Genomic DNA, 23,155 nt, shown 5'->3' on the forward strand with positions numbered 1-23,155 from the left:
TATGGACGGCGGCGTGGATTTAAGACGCATACATAAATGTGGGCCCCACAGTTAAGGATTCGCCCATCTCGGTGGATCCGGGGATCCACCAAAGCCGCCTCCGGTTCTGTCGTTTCTCGACTGAAACATTATCCTACTCCCTACTAAAAAATTATTAGTCCAAAGCCGCCTCCGGTTCTGTCGTTTCTCCACTGAAACATTATCCTACTCCCTACTAAAAAATTATTAGTCCAAAGCCGCCTCCGGTTCTGTCGTTTCTCGACTGAAACATTATCCTACTCCCTACTAAAAAATTATTAGTCCACCGATCAAGGATTGTCGGATCCCTGAAAATTCTCACCCAAAGAACACACCAAACCACCGGCCTTACAGCCAAGTGGGCCCCACTCATTTGAAATAAAGGGTAGTCCTTTTTCACCCTAGGGTCCCTGTACCAACTCTCTCTGGTTACAATGGAGGAGATCCAGAAGAAAATGGAGGGACAAGTTCAGCTGTGGAAGCACATCAAAGGGTTCATCGACTCGGCCGCGCTCAGGTGCGCGGTCCAGATCGGCCTTGCCGACATAATTCACAAGCATGGCGAGCCTGTCACCATCGATCAGATTGCGGCCGCCCTCTCAATACCGTCGCTCAACAAGGACAGCTTGTACCGTATCCTCCGCTACTTAGTCCACCTCAACCTGTTCTACTGCATCGACGACGACGACGACGGAGAGATGAAGTATGCACTCACACCGGCTTCGGAGCTCCTGGTGAGGGGCCAAGATAAGAGCCTCGCTTCGTTTGTTTCCTTTATACTCCGTCCGGATTCGGTGCAGATGATGCAATACATGAAGGCGAGCTTGGAAGGGTCCGACACGCCTTTGCAACGGTTTCTCGGGACGGAGCACGAGAAGGAGAAGTTCAAGTGGGCCGAGGAGAGCCCTGAGAGCAACGAGGAGTACATGGAAGTCATGCGGGGCAACACGAGTATAGTGATAGGTGAGATCGTGAGCAGGTTCAGGGAATCCGGCGCATTTGATGAGGCGGGGACGCTTGTTGATGTAGGGGGAAACACAGGCCAGGTGGCAGAGGCTATTGCAAGTGCCTTCCCACACTTGAAGTGTAGTGTTCTTGAGCTACCTCATGTTGTAGAAGCGGTTGCTGTGCCGCCGGCCATGATTAGCTTTGTGAAAGGGGACATGTTTGAGTCAGTACCTAAAGCCGACGTCGTGTTTATGAAGGTAATCTCTCTCTCTCTCTCTCTCTCTCTCTCTCTCTCTCTCTCTCTCTCTCTCAATTTCTGAATTCCCCCTGCCAACTTGGGAAGCTGAGGATAGAGGAAATCCTCCCTCCCTCCCAATTTCTGAATTCCCCCAGCCAACTTGGGAAACTGAGGATAGAGGAAATCATCCACAAGCTCACCCTGGTTGGATCACCATGAGTTTTGTTATGGGTAAAAATCGACTAACTAGATGTACAGACTTGAAGATTATAAATTGCTTGAGGGCCGAAAAATCACTTCGGTCTCGGAGGTCGGCCTCAACCAAAGACCTCAACCTCGGAAGTTGGCTTCGGATACCGACCTCGGCCTGGAGTACTAACCTCGGCCTCGGAAGTTAGCCTTGGATATCAACCACCAGCTTGGAATACAAATATACTTAGAATATATTGAGATAAGATTTTCCTGAGATATTCTCTATGGATCTCGGGGAGATAACCATGACGCATCTGAAAGAATATCTCTTTTGTAATACACAATCACCATCCAAGAGGTATTGTCATATACGCCACCACCCCCAAAAGCCTATAAGTACACCCGCCGCCATGAGTAAAGGTACACAACAAATAACCTGATTCTTCTACTCTTCCTGCGAAACTACCTGACTTATGCATTGAAGGGTCCCCGGCCTTAACCGGTGCCTCCAATGTCTTGTCTTGTTTTTCAATAAATCGCAGGTACTCCGGCTAATAAGAATTAAGGCAGGATCAATCAGATTTTTTCATTAACAGTTTGGCGCTGTCTGTGGGAACAACATTAAAGTCATTCCCATCTTCTATAGTGATTCTACAATGGCGCAAAGCAAGAAGCGGGCCCGGAGCGTGATCACAGCAGGTGCTCACCCACCAGCAGAGCAGTCTGCAAATCACAAGGACCTGCCCTTACAACTTCAGGATGATTTCGCACCCGCAAGCCTTGCGCAGCGATCCCAAAATTGAGGAGGTCAGCTCTTCTCTCTGGAACATCAAGTCGAAGCATTAGCCGGTAACATTAACCGAATAATGCAGATCTTAGAGAGACAAAACCCACCTCCCAACTAGGAGATAAATGCACGAGCAGCCACCAAGGCCTCTGCACCACCTTAAGCACCGGTTGACTCGTAGAAAACCAAGTAACATCCTAGGCAGCCAAGCCATGCACCCTCCCACACCTCAGGAACTACCATGCCCACCGACTCCAACTTACGTCACACGTTGGATAAGAAGAGGCGTGGAAAGGCTCCCGAGACAATAGCCAAGAATAAGGACCCCTGGAAAGCAGAACTCAAAGAACTGCGAGGTCAGATCGGCGATATCTACCAAGCTTATCGCACCAAAATACCGACCTTTGTCGAGGCTATGTTGGAGAAGATGGAGTCGATGTTTACTTACGACATTATGGGAGCACGACTCCCACCCAAATTTTGAATGTCATAAATCGCCCCCTACTCCGGGTCTGGCGACCCAGCCAAGCATTTGGAATCATTCAGGGAATGGATGGAACTCCACAGCGCGTCAAGCTTAGTTATATGTCAAGCATTCTTCCTAACTTTGTCAAGGACTGCACGAAAATGGTTTCAGCAATTAAAATCGAAATCCATCAATTCGTTCACGGGGCTCAGCAAGGCCTTCATCACTAAATTCATTGGAAGGAATGACAAAAGAAAGACATCAACTTATATTCTCATAATCACTCAGAGGGAGGACGAGCTGCTAAAAGACTACGTCATCCATTTTAATGCTAAGGTTGTCCAGGTCGATGATTATTCCAACCAAATAGCTCTAGACGCCATGGTAGTTGGCCTTAAATGAGGAAAGATCCTCTTCTCTATTAGTAAGAACCCCTCGATTACCCTCGCCGACCTACGTAACCAAGCTAAAAAAATATTCCAATGTCGAGGAGTTCTTTAGTTCATGAAGAGTTGCTAGAGAAGGAAACAACTCGGCTAAGGATAGGAAGCGAATGGAAGAAGGGAAGCCCTCTGCCGTTAACGCCAAAAGAAAGAAAGATGACGACCAATACCGAGACCATCGTACCAACCAATATCCGGAAAGTTGCTTCCATCGATATACTCCCTTGAACACCAAGCCGAAGCAAATACTTGAGGAAGCTGAGCTGGTCAAGGAAACCTAACGACCGAGCTGAACCAATCAACTGAGCTCGGTAATAAGACTCGTCGGCCAACCTTGACCTACTCGACTAAGAGCGACTTCCATTTTTAAAAGGGAAAAATGTGTTCATGATTCTACTATTGTGTTTTCTACTGCTTTATGGGTTCTACAAGAAAAGAACTTACCCAAGTTAGGGGGAGAATATTCTTTTAAATGATTTCTCGACTATTCGAACTCCACGAACGATTACGAGGGATTCGCTTAATACAAGGGAAGAAAGTCCTCCAATATGAATTCTACTATGAAAGAACCTCCCTAGGTCGGGGGAGGAGAATTTCTTTCAAATTCTGGCCATTCGAGCTACACGATCGACGACTGAGACTTTCCTCGGTTGAAGGGAAGAAAAGTCCCTCCTATTGGTTCTACATCACTCAACCTACTCGCTCTACTTTGATTGGCCGACGACTGGGACTTCCCTCAGTTGAAGGGAAAAAAAAGTCCCTCCTATTAATTCTACCGTGTGAGATATACCACTGAATAATCGACTTATCGATCTTACGATTGCTTGGCTCACTAGCTTTACTCCGTCCGACCTCTTCGACGCAAGGCATTACATAGTGTCAGTCCACACTGACTTACTTCCCGAGCTCCTTAATTACACTTGGAAGTAGGGGGCTACTATTATAGGTAAAAATGGACTGACCAGATGTACTGACTCAAAGACTATGGATTGCTTGAGAGTTGAAAAATCACCTCAACCTCGGATACCGACTTCAGCCTCGGGTATCAACCTTGGCCTCGGAGGTTGGCTTCGAATACTGACCTCTGCCTGGGTACCAACCTTGGTCTCAGATATCAACCACCGGCTCGAAATACAAATATACTTAGAATAAATTGAGATAAGATCTTCCGGAGATCTTTGTCGGGGATCTCGTGGAGATAATCACGACGCATCCGGAAGAAGATCTCTTTTGTAATACACAATCACCATCCAAGAGGCATTGCCATATATGCCACCACCCCTAAAAGCCTATAAATATACCCGCTGCTATGAGTAAAGATACACACAACAAATATCTTGATTCTTCTACTCCTGCGAAACTACCTGACTTAGGTATCGAAGGGTCCCCGGCCTTAACCAGCGCACCCATTGTCTTCTCTTGTTTTCCAATAAATCGCAGGTACTCCAGCCGAAGGAGGTGAGGCAAGATCGACCGAATTTTTGCTTCAACAAGTTTTGATGAGGACCAAACAATTCAACTCACCTTTCCATAAATAAGCCTCCCTGCTCCTTTCTCTAATTCAATTGGCAATTATAGATTGAGGGCCAGTTTAGAATCATGAAAAGCACATTAAAGGAAATGGTGTTTATTGGGAAACCTTATTTCTATCAAATTGTGAAAAAGGAAACATTGTTTTCTTTATTTGTTTTTAACAAGATTTTCCTCAAAGTCTAGGCTCTATTTTCAAATTTGTCGTTTTGCAAAACCAAAAAATTAAAATTCTTGGAAAAAATATTTTAAATAATCACTAGCATGTGCTATCACCTGTGGCATATGTAAGATGTTAATGAATAGTGACATGCGACGTATCTGGCAAATTTAAGCACTTGAAGCTAAATTGTAGCACATGTGGTAGATATTAGGTGTTTGTAGTTATATAACAGCACATGTAGCTAAAGACACATTATCACATTTGACACATGAGCACTTTTGGCGATTTTAGCTAAAAACTCTTGGCGAAGGCTTCTCCACCATTTTGCTCCACTCCTTAAACACTAGAAGATGCCTAGGAACATCCTAGGGAGTCCTATTTATAGTTGTGGAACTCCAACTTTCGCACCTAGTTAGAAAACTCTAGAAACAATCTCAAATTTACGCAGTTTGCAAAAATAGACTTTACTCTGCGCAATTTCACAAAATGACCTAGAGTTTTAGAATATACTTTTTCAGGACGATTTTAGGATTCATTTTCTTCACTTCAAATCTTTGATTCTCTTCATTCCTTGGTTTTCTTGAATCTTTGGCATGTGAATTCTTCAATCTTGATCTCCTAAGATCCATCCCTTGCCTTGGTGATTCTTAAGCATCAAATCTATACTTTTAACACCTTTTTCAATCCAAGCTCTTAAGTTCACCTTACAGTACAAACATGAATAAAATAGAACATTAAGCATTATCATGTTCAACCAAGTACTAAATGGGGGACAATATGTAATATTTGACCCTCAACAAAAGGTCTTACACCTAGAACCCACGTTTAGGGCCACGGCCAAGGTCCCACACAAGACACCTACGTTTAGGTCCACCAGCCAAGGTCCCACACTAGGAACCTAATCGAGTTTGTTGATAGCAAACTATTTGCATCAATCCTACATAAGGATAGAACTCTTAACAATGACACTTGTCAGATTGAGTCCTCTTTTGTAGCTTGTCTTGGGTTGCTTGATCTTCTCTCTTCCATGCTTGAATCGGCTTCCGGGTGCTCCCCCGATCGAGTGGCTTGGATTTTCCTGTTGACTCGGCTTCACGATCAAGAACCTTGCATAAGACATACTTGTAAAGGTGACCAAGGTAACGGGAGTTTGGTTGAATCTCCTATCTAGGATAATGAGTGGATTTCCTAAGGGATTCAACCGATGGATACACTAGAGTATGGTTTAGATTAAGGATATACCTATAGGTTTGGTCTCAATACTTTAGTGAAGGCTTGAGATCATGTTCTTTATAAATAAGAGCTTTGAATGCTCATGAGTGATGAATCACAATGAAAAGAACATGAATCTCATGTGGATAGAGTCTAGGATGAGATATTAAAGCTTGAGACAACCTAGGGACTCTGAAATGCCTAAATCCATGCTTTTTGCAAGTTTCTACAAGCCACTTTTATAGAGAAACAGATTCAACGGATAGAAAACGACTAGTTTACGGTGCTACCGAAGCCAACTTTGGTATAACCGAACTTGCTTCGGTGGTACCGAAATATCAATCGGTAGTACCGAATTAATTCCTCAAGTTGATGAATGAAAAAGGTCCATTTCGGTGGCACCAAATTTTTGTTCGTCGGTGGCAGTCGGTGTCACCGAAATATCTAGTCAGCGACACTGAATTATCTTTGTAATATTGCTGGACTATTTTGAGCACCTTTGGTAACACCGTAGGTATCTTTGGTGATACTAAAGTGCTATTTGGTGGCACCTTCTTCCTACCGAATGTGGACAGATTTTCCTATTTGTTCATTTAATCATTCATCAACTTGGGACTTGCTAAAGTCAAGACTAAAGGATAGAAAATATGAACTCGGAATTGGCTTTGAATAGATGACCTAAGTAGGTTTTCTTATTTGGATTGGGATCACCTATTTGCAAGGTCAAGATCGTAGAAGCGGTTCTTCGTCTTCAATATGGCTTTGATGCTTCTAATCCAGTTGGGTCACCTGTCTTCATTTGCCAAGTAACTCATCCGATTACAGACACAACTAGTCACGTGATTGACAAACAAGTGTGCAAAGGTGGGTGCACTTACAAAGGATGGTTAGATCATTTGATCCGTGTTATTTTTGCATGGTATCCCATGAAACGTGTACTCGACAAAATAGACCGTTCACATTGATTGATTGAACTATTCAAATGGACCAATGCAAGTAAGAGTACTATAACTTATTATGCCCAACATTAGCAACATCCCCAAACTTATTAATCTAAACCATTCATTCATTCATATAAGTAGGAGCAAGTCATGGTGTAAGAATCAAGCTGATTGGATGATCCTAACCCTTTAAATGGGCCCAATTTGTTACAAGTATTGTCCATTGTTTATGAACCATAATTCACATAGATTTATCAAATCAAAATATTACTTTAGAATCATAACAAATACAAAGTGAGCTCTATATAGTAGATATTTCGAAATACGGGCTTTTTCCATTAGATGTTTCAAGATGATGATTGGACCTCTTTTATTCCTTGGTCAAATTTGACTGTCATTTTCTTACCATTGATTGGAAGCTTGGGATACCCAATTAGCATAATTTTATGCCATGGCTTGCTCCTACTAACATAAACAAATAAATTCTTTGGATCGACAATAGGTCACCCTGTGTGTCATTTAAAAGGTTGGGGACATCAGCAATATGTGCACGTGAGTGTGTTGGTTACACTTGGGTTTTATATTCTGATTCAAACCATTGATCTATTGCAAACCACCACAGATGGTTTGATCATAACACAACATATGTGTTGGTTACACTTGGGTTTTATATTCTGATTCAAACCATTGATCTATTGCAAACCACCACAGATGGTTCGATCATAACACAACAAATCCTATATTTGTGTGTGTGCGTGTGTGTGTGTGTGTGTGTGTTCTGATTAAAACCATTGATCTATTTTGTCCCACCATGGATGGCTAATGACATAACATGTCCCATATTTAAATATCATAGCCACCAATGCTGACACTCTTTTGTTGAATGTGCGCTCTCGCTTGGACCATTCATTTTTAGGTTTGCAAATGTTTGTTTTCCCATTGATTTTCCTGAATTTTCTTTATTTATTCCTATTTTTCTGTTTTTATATTATATTCATTTTTTTGTTGACTTGCATGTCAACCCGCCCAAGTTGCTTCAATTCACCGCAATTTTGAATAATTTGAGTATTCGAGTTTTCAAACACTGTCCCACTAACAACGAGTTGGAAATAAATGGTATTAATGAAAATTTGAGCTCTTGAGCTTAATGGATAGGCATTTTAAGAATGAAGAAATGATCAGATGCATCAGCTTAACAGGAGATCTGTTATAACCATTTTTTTTTTTCCAGCTAAAATGTACTGGGTAGGATATCCAGTCTGTTCGAAAGGTGTGCCATACCATGATACTTGATATGAAAATTAGGCCATCCACTCATTGAGTGGGCCACACCAGTATGCTGAGTCATACCATTAGTGGTCCATTGATTTTGATGTACAATTTGTTACAGTACAAATGTGCTACAAAAGAGATATGTTAGCAGGGAAAGACGATACAAAACACAAGTTGTGATGCAGTTGACTGTGGGGAACCACACAGTTATTATTTTTTTACAACTTTAAAATATGAGCAGGACTTCAATGCGCTCAGAAAACATAGAGAATTAGTGCACACATTACCTCCCGCCATTTAAAGAACGTTGAAGGGAACATATATCTATTCCAATATCTGAAGCTTCAAAACTACTTCTAGGAACACATTAATGATTGCAGATAGATATGCTCCCTCCTGTTAGAATGTACGGGTGTATCATGTTTTTGACAGGGATGACGGTTGGGGCAGGGGTTTTCAGCAGCCAGGGCTGGTCAGGGCAACGCTTGAGTAGAGTTAATATCTGGTGGTCCCGGCGATCGGATCAGTCGGGGCTTTAAGATCTGGTGGGTTTTGACAGCGATGATGGTGCAGGGGAGCGATGGTTTTCGGATTCTACAGATGGTGGCGGAGAAAAGGGCTAGAGCTAGGGTTAGGGTTTGGAAAAGCTCTGATACCATGTTTAGGGTTTGAAGATTAGAGTTTTTCCTCTCCTCTCTCCTCTATTATAAAAGTACAAAAATAAGAAAATAATGGTAGCTAAAGGTCTACCAAACATGATACGCCCATGCATTCTAACACCTCCAACTCTCTCCCTCCATGCTGAGGAAGAACAATCTTTTCCTTAAAATATCCTCCCACATGGCCTAATTATATTTACTCTGGCTGACTGCAGTCTGTCCTACATGACTGGAATGATGAGGATTGTATCAGGATTCTAAAGAAATGCAAGGAGGCAATACCATCAGAGGGTGGGAAGGTGATCTTGGTGGACATTGTTTTGGACACAAATTCAACAGATGGATTAGCTGGTGCAAGGCTTGGTATGGAGATGCTGATGTTAGCTGTTGGTGGGAAGGAGAGAACTATGGATGAATGGAAGAAGATCATAAAAAATGCTGGATTTAGTCACTATAAGATTATACCCATGAAGGCCATGGAATCCATCATTGAACTTTGTCCTTAGTTTGATTTCTTTCCCTGTAATAATAAAAGTAAGAAAAGCCCTTCTTACACCGATGCAGGAATTTGATCATGCCATGATAATCTTGTTTCTATAGAAAATGCCTTGTGACCTTATATTATTCTCTGCCTATTCCATTTTTTTTTAATTACATTTATTAGTTGATTTGGAGCGGCTTGTTTCGTCCTGAACAGAGTCAAGACTGCCGAGTTTGGGGTCATGCAGTAGAGGCAAACTGAGTTACCCTCCATTTTAAATGCTGACTTGTGTTGCCAAATCAGATCGGACTTGGCTGAGTGTGAATCAACAAGTTGCATACGATCCGGCAAGTCATCAATCATTGGCCTATTCACTGTTAGGCATGTTTTAAATTCTCACAAATGGGGCCATGTTTTGGTGATCTAAACCACTGTTTTGTTGGATAGTCCATGCCCTGCAAACCTCCTCAACACGGTCTTTGTGACTGTTGTGAAGAGGGATGATGCAGTGTTTGGGATGCATTTTTAAACCCTTCTTACACCGATGCAGGAATTTGATCATGCCATGATAATCTTGTTTCTATAGAAAATGCCTTATGACCTTATATTATTCTCTGCCTATTCCATGTTTTTTTTTTTTAATTACATTTATTAGTTGATTTGGAGCGGCTTGTTTCGTCCTGAACAGAGTCAAGACTGCCAAGTTTGGGGTCACACAGTAGAGTCAAACTGAGTTACCCTCCATTTTAAATGCCGACTTGTGTTGCCAAACCAGATCGGACTTGGCTGAGTGTGAATCAACAAGTTGCATATGATCCGGCAAGTCATCAATCATTGGCCTATTCACTGTTAGGTATGTTTTAAATTCTGACAAATGGGGCCATGTTTTGGGATCTAAACCACTGTTTTGTTGGATAGTCCATGCCCTGCAAACCTCCTCGACATGGTCTTTGTGACTGTTGTGAAGAGGGATGCAGTCTTTGTGACTCTCTCTCTCTCTCTCTGAGGGATGCAGTCTTTGTGACTCTCTCTCTCTCTCTCTCTCTCTCTCTCTCTCTCTCTCTCTCTCTCTCTCTCTGTGAGTAATGTTTTCAACACTGAGGTCTTGGTATCGATTCCCTAGTGGGAGTGGCTAACAGTGGTGTATGTACCCAGTGGGTGTATACTAACAAGGCTAACCCAAAAAACAAAAAGTAATGCTCTCTTGGATATTGTTCTCATGAGAACTATGATGTGTATATGCAATCCGAATAGTCCATTAGATAAGTCACCTCATGAAACCCCTATGACCCAAAACTTAACCTGATCCAAAAATATAGTGGGCCATAGAAAAGTGGGAGGCAAATCAAGGGAGGAAATTTCCTCTCACCTTGTTATGACCCACCAAATTTCTAAATCAGGCTAACTTTTGGGCTACGTGATTCATCTAGTGGACCATTCAAATTTTCTGCTCACAACATGTATCAAAAAGTGTTCACGAGTTCTCATGAGAACCCGTTCCCATGTGAGCATTTCACTATATTATATATATATATATATATAGAGAGAGAGAGAGAGAGAGAGAGAGAGAGAGGCATGCTCACCTGTGTACCTTTGCACACGTGTCATGGGCGTCTAATCCAAACAGTCCATGTGATGCAAAATCACATGAAACCCCAAGGGACCAATTTTCACCTTGATCGAAAACTCTGGTAGGCCATAGAAAGAGAGATGCAAATCAAGGGAGGAAACTATTTTCTTTTTTCATGGCCCACCAAAGTTTTTTATCAAAGTAAAAGTTGGGTTCTAGGGGTTTCATGGGGTGATGCATCACATAGACCGTTCAGATTTTGGAATCACATAACTTATGATGAGTTCTTAAAAAGTTCACATGAGTTCCGTGCGAACTGATGCGCAGCTGAGCATTCGGCTGTGTATGTGCGCGCGCGCGCGAGAGAGAGAGAGAGAGAGAGAGAGAGAGAGAGAGAGAGAACTTATTTACAGTCTTAAAGTATGGGTGGGTGAAGTAGGCCCCACTGTGATGTTTAAGTGAAATCCACCCCGATCACTAGGTTTGTGACCCCATTTAGCCTTGGAGTCCTAAAAATCAGCTCAATTCATGATTGGTTGGACCATTCAAAGGGACAAAGTTGGGAGAGGGATGCCCACCCTTGATTTTTACATGACCTGTTGAGATGCTTATGAGAAATTCATTTTGACCATTAGATGCATCATCCCAAATTAGATCTAAGGTTACAAAGGGCAAGCTAAAATGTGATTCAAGTGGGCCACACCAAAGAAATAATTGCAGGAGAGACGTCCACCCTTGATTTTTTTAAGGCCCACTATGATCATTATATGAAATCCACTCCAACCATTACATGCCAAACTAAAATTTAGGCCTGAGTTCGAAAAATCATTCTTGTATGTGATTCAGGTGGGCCACACTTAAGGGAAATAGTTTGGAGGGGGGAGCTTCTCCTTTCACACTATTTTTGCTCGTGTAGCCTGGTTGCTAAAATTATTGGGGAAGTCCTTGTTATGACGGTGATGGTTGTTGCGAAATCTTTTAACATTGTTGATGTCTAGTTACTTGGCATGGTTATGAAGAAGTCCGATGCTATGGTTGAATCTTCGAACATCGTGGTTGTTAGTATGGGCAGTCAATGCTATATTACTTGGTCTGTTGTCGATGGTTAGTGCAATCTTGCTCCAGATTAAATCTTAGCGCCTTGATGTGGAGTAATTTTTTTTGCTGGTGGTGCGAGGTCTTCACATGCTGGTGTAGTAACATCATATGCCTGCATCACGTCATTCTAGGGCAATACTGGATTATTAGAATCTTGAGATGGGTCTTCACATTGCTAAGGCGTGTCCACGTAAGGTTGAATTGTATTATCTGAGAGTGGTGTCATGGCTAGGTGTATCCATGAGTCTGAGGTTGTGACACATGGCTCCTTGGACTTGTTTGTTGATGTCGAGTGGTTTAACTGGTCGATGTGGCTGTTGAGAGGGCCTTGAGATGTCATGTGGCCCTTGTTATTGTGACCACGATGGAGGCCGTTGATGTAATTGTCAAATTGTCGTGGCGATCCTTGTGGATACAGCAAAGATGAGCTCAGGGAATGGTTGTGCTCCAAGTATAGAGGAGACAGTTAGTGCATGGATGTGGGCTACCAAAGGGTAAAAGGCTACGGATAAAAACCGCAGCTAAATTTTATTTGCTACGGTTATGATCCGTAGTATGATCATGCAACGGTGATGTAGCTAAAGGTCAAGAACATATAGCAGTATTCCGGCTACGGTTTGAAGAAAGAGCTACGGCTAATTTCCGTAGCTAATTTTAAAATTTTTAAAATAATTATGACGATGGTGTCTGTTACCATTGCAAAAACCTGCTGTGATTGATCAACTCATCTAAACTAATAGTACATAAAATGCAATCAGGAAAAAAACGATGCATTTATTACAAATCGCAATCAAATCATACAATGCATCCTATATTCACATTTCTAAATAAACAATACTTCACTTTGCTCAAGCCTCTCCTAAAACTTTCCAATCTAGCATGTTGAAAAGGCCTTCGCTGTCAATTGGTCCACCATGTAGCCCCAGTATGAAAATCAGGCTGGTCCAACCATCAAATGGACACCATATACCAAAAAAAGGACAGGTAGAAGGAATTACACATGATTTAACCTTCCCTAGGAGTTAAGGATATACAACACTAGTAATGAAGCCTCACCTTCACTTGGGATATGTCCGGTACATCCAGTGTCTGCACTGGATAGAACTTGTAAAACCTCATTTTCTCATATGCAGCTTTCGTTTCCTCATCCATTTCTTCAACAGCCTTTTTGCGAGCTTGCCTTGCCTATGGCAGGAACCATATTGGTATTCAAAACTTCGGAATGTGAACAGTTCCGTAAATTGTCCAATCAAAACTAAAAGCTGTGTTGTAGTTTAAATACCTCCCGCTGTGCTTTCTTTGCTTCCCTGACCTTTTCTTTGATGAAATCCTGCAGAAACAGATTACGTTTTCTATAGTTGGTAACAAGACAGGGAAGGAACAGACGGAACACACTCCTAAATCACATAGAAAAACCTTAAAGGCATCTTTCTGATCTTCTGCCAATACCTGTGTTCTATAGTGTATGAAAGTTCACTGATCCAAATTTGATTAATGCAAATAATGATATTTTATTTCCATTTGTATTTCTTTCTGCAAGGTTAACATTTGATTTTTTCAGTGTACAAAAACAGTCACTGTTATTGGCATAGAGTTTACATCCAGAAAATGATCAAGACATGTTTCTTGGCATTTCAATGTTTTGGAATCCTAGAATTGGTAACTCAGTCTCTCATGACAACTAAAAATAAATCCAGCGATGTCAAATGGCATCGTCATGGCAGGCATGTAAAATGCATATTGTGCGGAGACAGATATTATTCTCCAGCTTGGGAGATATCTTCATATTACAATGGTTGTAAGCCAAGATGAAAGGATCCTTTTCTTTTTCAGTGATTGAAAGGTGTACATAACTTTTTGAGAAGTTCATTACCAGTAATGAATCATCATGATTATTGATTGAGAAAGAATGGTAGAATGGATCCAGAATGTGAAGCTGACACATCATACACCGATCCGCTGTATGTATAAGACCCTTCAGAGTTGTAGAGAAGTTTCAACATCATTTGTAAATTGCATGATAAATAAATACAACTAGCAATTAGATCAATCCTACAACATGCTTAAAGCTGTGGTGGACTCCTGACCATTTGAGAAATAATTTGTGATTTTGGATCTTCTACTCTTTAGTGGAATTTCCAAATTTTGTGAGATGGAGCTCTTTTTTGTCATATTGGAAACAAAGAGATCTTACTTGTACACATAAAAATCATTTCATGTTTTCCCAGAAATTCTTATAAGTATAGTAATCCCAAAAACTAAGAATGATTTTTCCCATGGCTTGAGCTAAATCCAGCCAAAATGTCAAGGAAATTAAATTTTTTATCATTGAATAGGGCAATTCAGCATGAACAAACAAAACATCTCAGTATTATAAATGGGAAGACAAAGGTTTAATGGAGCTGAGCAATTCAGGCAATGATGTTGATTTTTCTAGTTTCTCCCCTATTTAAAAAGAAAAGTTGGAAACAGGTGCAGACGACATTTCTAAGAAGTTAAAAAATGGGGACAGCCAACATACCATGATAACCATCCAAAATTCATGGATTATCAGAGGCCCCCGCAGTCTTGAATATCTCGGCTCGAGCTTATAATAAACCATAGTTCAAGTAACTGCATGAGAGAGGAAAGAGCAATGTTAGCTGATACATATTGGATGTGACATACACAATAAGCAGACAATGACAAAGCAAACCTTCAGAAAGCAGGTTTTTTTCCTTTCTTTCTTAAAAGCAGTTTGATGTATTTTTATTCAATCCTCCACGATTGATCAGCCATTTTAGTAACAATTAATGAATTTCAACAAACACGAAAAGGAAAATAAAATGCAAACTCCTGAAGCTTCCGTTAATTTGAAAATTCGGGCTATTAACATTTCAAAGATGTGCTAAATAGAAATTTGTCGAATGTTGTACTCAGCAGAAGCTGATCTACATGATTTGATACTAACCCAAACCATTGTCATCAGTTTCTAGATATTCAGGACCAAAAACCACCACCAGATAATACAAATACTCAAACGAAGAAGAAGAAGAAGAAGAAAGAAAGAAAGTGTTCCTGTGATTTGATTTTAACTGATGACACTTCAAAAAAAATATGCAGCCTAGAGAATTACCGGTATCCGCAGGCCATCATAGCTCAATTGAACATTCAGAACCTCAGTCTCCATCAGCTTTGCAAGATCTTCATTCACTTTATCGTGGTCCATTAGATGCATCATCCCTTTGAATATACAATAGAGAGAGAGAGAGTATTCCAGAAATTTATGTTACACAATAATATGAGTGAAAGTCTTTATGACTAAATGGAGATTGCAACAATATTTTATGCAAGTACTATAAAAGGCAAGATAAATCTCTGATAATATACGGAAGACCATAAGAAATCAACTGTTAGGTACTAATCTCAGAAAAAGCCCCCATTTTTAAAGGGGGGCTTATGTTATGTGCTTGGGGCCATTATGATAGTGGCAAAGGCTCATAACATGCAGCTAGTCAAAGATTAACTACGACTCATCATTGTTCAGCTTCATCCACAGGCACCTGCTGTAGACATCTCCCAAACACATCATCTGTAGTCACCTTACATTCTAGTGCCAAAGAGCTGTTGCATCTGACTCATCAATTAACTTTAAGCCCTCAATTGGAGCTTGTTTTAAACCTATACGAGTGACTTGCTGGTGGTAAGGACCTATTTTGGGCACCACCGTGTTTCCATAATTTTTTTAGCACCATGTGATCTCTTGGTTGAGCAGAGTAAGAAAACAACTTTACAAATCCTGTTTCATGCATGTAACTAACAGGTGGAGTTTGGGCAGGAACTAAACACAAGGATTAATTCGCATGAAACATTTGCAAGCTATAATAATAGCTCTACATCTCATATATCAAGTGCCTTGCAAGCTGTAGAGGATACAATCATGAGCATGCATTCCCAACTAATGTTGTGGCACACCAATGAAAGACATACCTCCTGAAGTTCCCGTTTGACATTGTCCAACCCACCAATGTCCTCCCATGAGACATTAGGCACCTCCACAACCTGCCAGAAACAGTTCATTCTCATGATCAGGTTACCTCCACTTGAGTTTATGGAATTTCTGAACAGCCAATTCCAACTAACCAGCAGTTAAATCATTTATAGTAGACAATCCGGTTCCTGGAAAGTTGGTTCAAGATTGTAATAAAAATGAACCACAAACAACTAAGGAACAACGACAATCACATATCCCAACTGAGAAATAAAAGCTACTACTTACTGGAATGACAGAGTAGAAACCATTGGGACGCCGTCCAGAAAATGATCAGTTCCCTACTAAAAATTCCTCCAGAAGTAGTTGGACACCTTGATTTTTTAAGTGATAGTCATTGTTGGACATAGAAAACATGTTCTTCACAACAAAAGGTACCAGGTCTTTGGTCTAGGGGTGATCCACAATAAAAGGTACCATTTACCATGAACTAAAACCATGTATCATCCATACCTTGATTGGACTTACTCCAAGGGTAATCTTTCATTGATGGCCCACTGCTTCTGATAATCACTACAAGGGTAAGAAAATTACAAAAAGTAAGACTCATGAGATAACGACTTCAGTCATTCCAAGTATTTCAGTTAACACATTAACAGAACCAAGAACGGCGACTTTTCAAGCACTGTAGTAGCATTGAAAAAGACCTTATATAGAAACTTTCATTTTAGATGGATTCAAACATTCCATAAGAATTACCAAGATCATTGAGTAGAAATGCAACAACAACAGTTCTGCTTTGCTCAGACCTGTGATATTCTCTGTAATTTGATCATATTCATTAGTTCCAATAAAAGAAAAATTCAAAATTCAGATGTGACTGCATCATCATTAAATCCACAAGCAAAACAGAATTTTTGGAATCAACACTAAATATATGAAGATTACACAGTTAACTGTTGAGAATGCAAAATCTCTCAGCTGAACTAAATATATGGGATAGGTGAACCGCTGCTCGACATTTTTTAACTGTCCATCTTCTCCATACATGAATGCCAACCAGTTTAGTGATGCCAAGAAACATGCTTGGTGGATCTATCTGATGGATGGCTCTCACAAAGAAATACATGTGATATGCTGGCAAGTCTTATCCGCAAGCAACATATAAAAAAAGCTTTGTTACTAAACCCATCATTTTGTATGATATGCACAAAGCACTATAGAGGAAGGCCTAGAACAACAATGGCCATTGATGGTGAATGACCCCCAAAAGTAGCTTATGTAACCACAACTCAGGAACAAATGGAAGAGTTGGAACTGGCCCAATGTGCTGATGATTCTGGACCAGTTGCCAAATTTCATTTAAATGTTGGAGATGCTCTTGCACCGATTCTGAAAATATCATGAAGTCATCAATATAATTGGTGATGAAATGATTTGAAATTTTCATCCATTTGCCTTGGAATTGGGACAGGGAACTCTTTTTCAGTCCAGATGGCATTACTAGTCATTCAAAAAAGCCCAATGGGTGTAGTTCAAGCCATTTTGCCGATAATGGGTAGTAATGCCATTTGGATTAAACATTCATTTTTTCAATCACATTCAATTGAGAATTTGATGCATTCTATGCAATCTTAGACAATGAGATTTGTTGAAGTTATTAACTAGTAACTATGTTTTTCTACAAACTTGATTAGAGCCTATGTACCTACACTCTTCTTTTATTGACAACTATCTTTGTTAGGCATTCACATCTTGTTATCATTCCTGGTCTCTTCCTCATATATGTTCTTTCCAAATTGCACTTACAACGTATCTCTTCTTTCGAACATCTCAAAATCCTCATTAGCAGTTCACCAGTTTTTGAGACTTTCAACATTAACTTTTTTGTATGCTAAACCTACAAATTCTTGCATATGCACTATATAATCTATGCGCAACATTCTTTGAAATGAATTCCTTCCCAAGTTTCATTTTAATTCATCAGGTGCTTGTGGGATGAATTGGTTAGGATGCAAAGTTGTAATCACTTCTTCATCTGTTGATTCTACTTCTTCTGATTGAGGGAAGTCCATTAGTTGTTGATTAGAAGGATTGACATGTGACTCTAGATCCATCACTTGATCATATGGATTAACGTGTGACTGTGACTCCCTTACTCCTTGATTACATGGATTGACGTTTGAGTGTGAGTTCATTTCTTGTGCAACAAAGACACAAAACCTACAGACATAAAAGAAACAATCCACCACTCACATCACCAACAAAGAACAAAACTAACATACAATGAGGAAATTGAACCTACAGCAATAGAGGAGTCCTAACACATGCAAGTGATAGCCATTATTCTGGATATCCATTCAAGAGTTGATAGTTGCATTGCTAGACATAGACAACTCAAACACCCATGTGTAAATTCTAGTAGTTTTCAATGTTCTAGATATATTGGAATTTTGTGCTGATTTGTATGTCATTAAGTTTCCTAAATGGAGAAAAAACAAATGAATCAGTATAGAATTATATATTTGGAGAGGAATGCTAGGAGATGATAGAGAATTTACACAAACATTTATAATTTTTTTTTTTAAAAGATTCACGAGGATTGTATTAAAACAAAGACGAGAAAAACAGGGAAAAGAAAAACAAGAAACAAAAGAAAGGGAAAAAACAGACAAAATAGAAGGGCCACTGAGAAGGCGGACCAACTATGCATCAAGAAAAAGAAGATTACACCCTTTTAGCATGTCAAGATCGACAGCCCAATCTACGATAAGCTGCTTGATTCTGCACACTAGGGACGACACTAAACTGGAATCATCTCTGAAGCATCTGGATAGAGACATTTATAATTGTAAAGGTGTAAGCAATGCAAATGCCTATCCCTGAATTGTTCAAAAAGGACAATTTGAGGATTTTTATGTCCATATGCTGCAGTGCCTATGCATTGTATCCAATTTCAAGACAAATTCAAATCATTGAATCTCATCTCAACACTAAGATGTGACATGGCATTAAACATATAGGAATGTATAAATCGTTGAAAATGCAAGTGATGGTCATCTAATAAAAAATGATATGTTGAAGAACTTGGGAAGAAGCTAAGCGACAAATCAAATATCAACCATCATACTATTTGCTGAAGAAAAATTTAGCAGATCTTTAAAAGAATGAACTGGTTATACCAATCTGTCTTCCTTGAGTGATGCTTTCATATAGCTGTCTGATGCTGTACGTGCGGAAGGCAGGGAAGCCCTTTCCAATTCTTGTTGGACATCCTCATTGTTTGGGGTGGGTGCTGAGGGAAGAACTTTCAAATCTTTTCTAAGATTTGATAGAGATGCCAATATCGAGGCTCTTGCAACAGCTGAAGGATCTCTTGACCTTGTTTCAAGGTGAATTTCTTCAATAGGTGCACTCTGGTTTCTGTTATTCTAACTGACGAAGGAGCAGCTGGAGTAGTTAAGTTCTCATTTGCCAGTTGCTGAAAAATCTGAAATTTTGTTAAGGAATCTGCAAAATCAATCAAAAGTCACGTATATCATTGCCATGATTGGTATTTATTTGCAAACCAAGCAATACATCATAGTAGTGACAGATTGGTCACTCAAAAGAAAAAAAAGGTATAATAATCCATATAAGCAAAATAAATCATAAATCACGTATATCATTCCCATGATTGGTATTTATTTGCAAACCAGGCAATACATCATTGCCTTCCTTTGATTCACGTTAGCCACTGGTTTCACCTCTCCTACTGTTTCTCCTGTAATCTGTCATTAAAGAACGTCTTTCAGCAGTATAAGAAAATGACAATAGATGGTAGAAGCAAGAGAGAAAGGCATCTACTTACTTCTTTGCACATGAGAGTCCTCAGTATGATTCTATAAAGAAAACCCATCAAAGAAAAGGTCAAAAACCGTTCATTAATCCAATGAAAAGCAAAAAACCATATCAGAAATCATTCCTTTTTTATGATTGTGATGGTTTTTCTCACCCTAAAACATGCCCTCCTCCTTTATGAACAACTTCAGAAACTAGTCCCACATTTTTTGATGGGTTTTCCTCATTTTGAAAGCTTCTTCAAGGTAATTATCCTAAAAATATGGCATAAGAAAACACTGATTCAATAACCACATTTCTGTGGGAACAATCTTTTTTTTTTCCGTGAGAATGATCTGTAATGGTTGGTAACTGAATCATGTCTATGGTCTAAAGTGCTTCCCCACGTGTGAAAATTATAGCATGATTTTGATTTTGATCGGAATTTGAACCACTAATAAATGATTAACACCATCTGCTTGCGATTTGGGCCATGATCATATGGATAATGAGAAGCACATAAGAAAATCAAACCATTAAACTATAAAAGTAATTTTTTTTGGGAAAGCCCTAATCCTTTTCCTATTACAGATTTTAGGAAGCCCCTAATTCCAATATTGTTTCTCTGTAATCTGTGGATTGTAGATCTATAAACAAAAAACCTAAATCTCCGTTTGAGAGAAATGAGTACCTGTCGGGGAAGATGTGAAGGCGGGAGCTGCTGGTTGCACCAGATCTGGAGACAATGATGGTGGCAATGGAGACGATGCGCCGACAGGGAGAGGTAGCACGAGACGGAGAGGGAGATGGAGCAAGAGACGGAGAGAGATGGAGCACGAGATAGGGAGAGGGAGAATGGAGAACGAGAGAGGGAGAGGGAGATGGAGCATGAGACGGGGAGATGGAGAGGGAGATGGAGCACGAGACGGAGAACAGAGAGAGAGAGAGAGAGGGGGGAAGAGCGGGAGCGGGTTAGGGAACGAGGAGAGCCATAGAGAAGATTTTTTGGGCGCGGCTCCGTTTTGAGCGCGAGCCCATTTTTGGGCGTGGATGTTGTAAGACGGACCATGGATGGTCCTGTCAGGGGCTCCGTGGGGCCACCATGATGTATTTAATTAATCCATTCCGTACATTAATTTTAATAAGTATTTTCATTTCTTTATTCTAAAATTAAAATAGATTAAAGGCCCAAGTGGACCGCACCATATGAAGCACATGTGATTTAATCTTCATTGTCGTTTCGCGTGGTTTACTTGAGCCTTCGATTTAGCTGATTTTTAATTTCTTGTCCTAAAATAATATTTCAAAATAAATGAACAGCATAAAGAGAATACATATATTTTTGTAGGCCTTATAAAGCTCCTTATACTACCGTTAATTATTAATAGTGTTACAACTCATTAGCTACGGAGTAAACCCGTAGTAAATATAGCTCCGGTCTATATCCGGTTTATATCCGTAGTAGAAAACTAAGGTGGTCTGTATTCCTTGTCCCTTTTTTTAGTAGTGTGCGGCACATGCTATAGAGGTGACTTGTAGGCTTGATAAGGTGTAGGTCTTGGACTTTGTGACCTGCAAAGATGAGACAATCATTGACGTTGAGGCATAGATTCCCCCTTAAGTCCATAAATATGATAGTTGTCGGGATGAAAATGAAAACCATGCTAATACTGGAGTTGAGGCAATCGGCATAAATGTGCAACGTGATCTTTATATTTCTTCTTTTGCTAAAAATTTAGTCTATAGCCTTTAGTTCATTTTTTGTAGTGAATGCATGACAACTTCAATCCTTAACACATGATAACCTCGCCCCTTAACACATGACAACCTTGACCCTAACGACATCAACCTTGACAACCTCGACCCTGACCCTTAACACTATAAGGACACCATATATAGGGCCCACAATCGAATATGTGTTAAGGGTCGAGATTGTTATGTGTTAAGGGTCTAGGTTGTCATGTGTTAAGGGTTATGGAGCCTACCATGGGATGTGCTGAAGATCTATTCCATCAATTGGATTTAAAATTTTATTTAATGCCATGTTATGTTTTCAATTTTACTACTTTCTATGACCAACGAATGAGTTATATCCACATATAAGGTGGACCCCACCACAAGAAAATAGTTAAGCGTGAACCGCCGCCAAACATTATTATTGGTTGTTATGGGACATCGTGATGTATATAATTTATCTATGCCATCTATTTCTCTTAACATAATAATTTAGAACATAAGCCCAATAAGGAGGCAGACCAAAGGCTTAACTAAACTACACTACAAGAAACAATGGTGATTAAACTCCTATAGTCAAAAACTTTTTAAATGGACTACACCACAAGAAAACTTCCAAGGGTGTTCGTACACTGTTTGTAGGGTTCATCATTGCATATGTGTGGAATCCACCACATCCGTTAACTTCAGAATTTTATAAAAGGCCATGGTTGGAAGCATGATTAACATCCGTCAATCACATTGACTACATCACAAGAAAATAGTTCATATCCAACAAATACGATTATAAGTTATCAAGTTTTGTAGGACATAGAGAGATAATGTCAACAAGAAGTTAGCATCTTTTCAAATAAATAAAAGGCTACAAAGAAAATAAATAGATTGGATCTACCTTTCAGTAGGCCCAATAATCAATCCCGTTGACATCATTTTATCGGGATTAGAAATTACGTAACTTATTCTCCACTCAAAATTCATATATCTATTGATCTAGGAATAAAGGCAATTTGGTCTGAAAATGTTTTCAAAACCTTTTTGATAAATAATTTTATAATATTTGAAATATTCCTTCATATTTTGGCTTTGACCCAATAATCAATCTTGTTGACATTACTTTATCGGGATTAGATATTACGTAACTTCTTCTCCACTGAAAATTCATATATCTATTGATCTAGGAATAAAGGCAATTTGGTTTGAAAATGTTTTCAAAACCTTTTCGATGAATACTTTAATAATATTTGAAATATTCCTTCATATTTTGAGCTTTGACTATACCACAGTGCTAGTACGATAAGGGCAGCACCGACTGAGTTATATTTTCCATCCAACCTATTCATAAGGTTACATGGACTTGGATGAAGAGAAAACACAAATGTTAACTCGGTCCACAACTTTTGTAGCCTCCAATAAGTTTTCAACAGTAAGAGCTTAATCCTCATTGTGTGGTCTACTGTCTTGGATCTGCTAAATTTTGTTCTTATATCTGAAATGCCATTGAAAAATGGATGGACGGTGTGTATAAAACCCGTACATAACGGTGGCCCCTCGAAGCTCTTGCCCGTCCCCAGCTAGAGAACGGGGAAATGGACTCCCCCTCCACCAGCCAATGGC

General features: G+C 39.9%; 3 protein-coding genes across 4 annotated transcripts; 1 reads left to right on the forward strand and 2 right to left on the reverse strand.

Annotated features, from left to right (window-relative positions):
- Positions 1-314: 314 nt before the first annotated feature.
- LOC131221300 ((RS)-norcoclaurine 6-O-methyltransferase-like) lies at positions 315-9,493 on the forward strand. Its single transcript, XM_058216509.1, has 2 exons — positions 315-1,223; positions 9,085-9,493. The coding sequence occupies exons 1-2, from the start codon at positions 453-455 to the stop codon at positions 9,373-9,375; spliced, it is 1,062 nt and encodes a 353-aa protein (XP_058072492.1). The 5' UTR covers positions 315-452; the 3' UTR covers positions 9,376-9,493.
- A 2,336-nt stretch (positions 9,494-11,829) lies between these two features.
- On the reverse strand, positions 11,830-16,491 carry LOC131221302 (uncharacterized). 2 transcript variants are annotated; one of them, XM_058216511.1, is made up of 8 exons: positions 16,277-16,491; positions 15,988-16,059; positions 15,134-15,210; positions 14,529-14,631; positions 13,435-13,474; positions 13,301-13,348; positions 13,075-13,203; positions 11,830-12,463 (listed from the first exon to the last, which is right to left on the reverse strand). In XM_058216511.1, exons 4-8 carry the CDS (start codon positions 14,618-14,620, stop codon positions 12,194-12,196), a joined length of 579 nt encoding a protein of 192 aa, XP_058072494.1. In that variant the 5' UTR covers positions 14,621-14,631; positions 15,134-15,210; positions 15,988-16,059; positions 16,277-16,491; the 3' UTR covers positions 11,830-12,193. The 2 variants fall into 2 exon arrangements, with proteins under 2 accessions (XP_058072494.1, XP_058072493.1); XM_058216510.1 differs by having other exon boundaries at positions 15,134-15,240.
- Positions 16,492-16,947: 456 nt separating this feature from the next.
- On the reverse strand, positions 16,948-20,731 carry LOC131221303 (uncharacterized). Its single transcript, XM_058216512.1, has 4 exons — positions 20,499-20,731; positions 19,735-19,758; positions 19,171-19,498; positions 16,948-18,817 (listed from the first exon to the last, which is right to left on the reverse strand). The coding sequence occupies exons 1-3, from the start codon at positions 20,695-20,697 to the stop codon at positions 19,299-19,301; spliced, it is 423 nt and encodes a 140-aa protein (XP_058072495.1). The 5' UTR covers positions 20,698-20,731; the 3' UTR covers positions 16,948-18,817; positions 19,171-19,298.
- Between the last annotated feature and the right edge of the window lie 2,424 nt (positions 20,732-23,155).

Source organism: Magnolia sinica, chromosome 12 (genome assembly GCF_029962835.1).
Source record: "Magnolia sinica isolate HGM2019 chromosome 12, MsV1, whole genome shotgun sequence".
Lineage (NCBI taxonomy): Eukaryota > Viridiplantae > Streptophyta > Magnoliopsida > Magnoliales > Magnoliaceae > Magnolia > Magnolia sinica.